The following is a 2,620-nucleotide window of genomic DNA, read 5'->3' as shown; positions in this document are numbered from 1 at the left end:
GATGATAAAGAAAAGACACGGGATGATAAAGAAAAGACATTTTACAATAGAAAAGACATTTAATGGTTTAAGAAAACTATTATTTTTTTTTCCAAAAAATGGTAATGCCTTCATAAACAAATGAGCATATATTAGGCTTTATTAGGTTGTACATAAGAATTCTGACCATATAATTCTGTGATTGCTAAGGATATGAGATGTCTGAACCATTGCATTTTCTGATCAATTGATCCGTCGCATAACCTATATTCTAATTTTGAATTATTGATGAAATCCATTAAAATAATCTGGATAATGAAGATTTTATAAAAAACAGATTAAGCAAGGTTCCTTCTTAGTGACTTATTCTCATATAATTACACAACAGGAAAAAACATCTTTAGTATATTCCATCTACTCCAGGTTTCATATTTTAGTCATGGAATGACACTTACCACCCTCACCTGGTTTGAGACCCAGGGCAGGCAGAGACTCTGAATGCAGAAAATACAAAGTAGGACTAACAGTAAATAATACATAATTGTCGTGGCGTTCATCTAGGATGATCAGTACCAAATCTCCCACCTGAAAGCTGAATAAAGTTAAAACTGTAATTTTATTGCCTCAGAAAGAGTTACTATTGATCACCCTATTCTGGACATTTAAATATATCTTCTGCAATGCTCAACTGTACATTAAAATATTAATGCAATATTAAACTTCACATTTGCATGATATTCTTTTATACTCTACCCAGCTCCTACTGGGAGTACTGGTCACACACAGATGTTCAAAGTGACTGTCAAAGACCCAAAGTTTCCTTTATAAAATTTCTATTATCTAATGTTAACCAAAAAAAGGTAAAAAACAAAAACTGCTTGGGGGAGGGGCAGAAAAAAGACCCATTATAGTTGATCTAGTCACAGGAAGATTTTTCTTCTAATCTTTCCTTTCACACCAAGAACATAAATTCAGAGAGATCAATCTCATTTATAGTCACAGTGTCATAACANTTTTTTTTCCAAAAAATGGTAATGCCTTCATAAACAAATGAGCATATATTAGGCTTTATTAGGTTGTACATAAGAATTCTGACCATATAATTCTGTGATTGCTAAGGATATGAGATGTCTGAACCATTGCATTTTCTGATCAATTGATCCGTCGCATAACCTATATTCTAATTTTGAATTATTGATGAAATCCATTAAAATAATCTGGATAATGAAGATTTTATAAAAAACAGATTAAGCAAGGTTCCTTCTTAGTGACTTATTCTCATATAATTACACAACAGGAAAAAACATCTTTAGTATATTCCATCTACTCCAGGTTTCATATTTTAGTCATGGAATGACACTTACCACCCTCACCTGGTTTGAGACCCAGGGCAGGCAGAGACTCTGAATGCAGAAAATACAAAGTAGGACTAACAGTAAATAATACATAATTGTCGTGGCGTTCATCTAGGATGATCAGTACCAAATCTCCCACCTGAAAGCTGAATAAAGTTAAAACTGTAATTTTATTGCCTCAGAAAGAGTTACTATTGATCACCCTATTCTGGACATTTAAATATATCTTCTGCAATGCTCAACTGTACATTAAAATATTAATGCAATATTAAACTTCACATTTGCATGATATTCTTTTATACTCTACCCAGCTCCTACTGGGAGTACTGGTCACACACAGATGTTCAAAGTGACTGTCAAAGACCCAAAGTTTCCTTTATAAAATTTCTATTATCTAATGTTAACCAAAAAAAGGTAAAAAACAAAAACTGCTTGGGGGAGGGGCAGAAAAAAGACCCATTATAGTTGATCTAGTCACAGGAAGATTTTTCTTCTAATCTTTCCTTTCACACCAAGAACATAAATTCAGAGAGATCAATCTCATTTATAGTCACAGTGTCATAACAAGAACTAGATCCTGTTGCTCCAGTTCTCAAGTATAATGCTGTTCAATTTGAAATGAAAAACAATTAAGTCCATGTACTTAATTAGATCTAAACAAGTCAATGGGTATCACTGGCTTGGAGTATAGGCTTGAAAGAAGGAAACAAGAGAAAAAAGAAGTGGGTACAACTGCCCCACATGTAAGTGGAGTCTGTTTCTTTACAGCCTTTTCAGAACTACTGTTCAAAACATTCATAGGCCTTGAAAATTAATTTCAGATTTCTTAAGTTTCTAAATCATTTAATTTTGTAGGTCCTACACCTGATAAATCATCAAAGTCTTCAAAAAGATAACAACCTTTTATTCATTAATGGACTATCCTGAAAATATTTACTGCCTACCCAACAACATGGCAGGCACTGTTTTGGCTAAATACCAGAGGCTGCTACTTAATGGGGGGAGCTGAAGCCTGCTTGCGGCAGTGTTTTAAAGCTCATCTCTCTCTAATCTTTGAAAGACCATAATTGAACTACCTATTGAACTGACATACAGCTGATAAAAACAGATGCCACCCAGACCTTTCAGATCACTGAGAGAAGATAAAATATTTCTAAAGAGATGTGAAAGATATCTGACAAGCAAAAATTTGGTCAATAGGCCTGTTATAATAAAATAAAGCGTCTTAAAAATATTTAGTTCAGTAGTTTTTGCATCCATCCTATCAGGTATAAAAGACTGACCAC

The 2,620-nt window shown here is 33.5% G+C and overlaps 1 protein-coding gene across 1 annotated transcript in view; it reads right to left on the bottom strand.

The window, feature by feature from the left end:
* Window positions 1-2,620, bottom strand: part of LOC103582849 (RB1-inducible coiled-coil protein 1-like) — an 8,031-nt gene that overhangs the window by 3,678 nt on the left and 1,733 nt on the right. Inside the window, exon 3 of the mRNA XM_008564327.1 lies at window positions 1,353-1,480. Coding sequence (XP_008562549.1) covers window positions 1,353-1,480 — 128 coding nt within the window. The remainder of the gene's footprint in view (window positions 1-1,352; window positions 1,481-2,620) is intronic.

This window comes from Galeopterus variegatus, unplaced genomic scaffold (genome assembly GCF_000696425.1).
Source record: "Galeopterus variegatus unplaced genomic scaffold, G_variegatus-3.0.2 Scaffold18164, whole genome shotgun sequence".
Classification (NCBI taxonomy): domain Eukaryota; kingdom Metazoa; phylum Chordata; class Mammalia; order Dermoptera; family Cynocephalidae; genus Galeopterus; species Galeopterus variegatus.
Note: the sequence above shows the minus strand (reverse complement) of the source record. Positions and strands in the feature narration are given on the sequence as shown.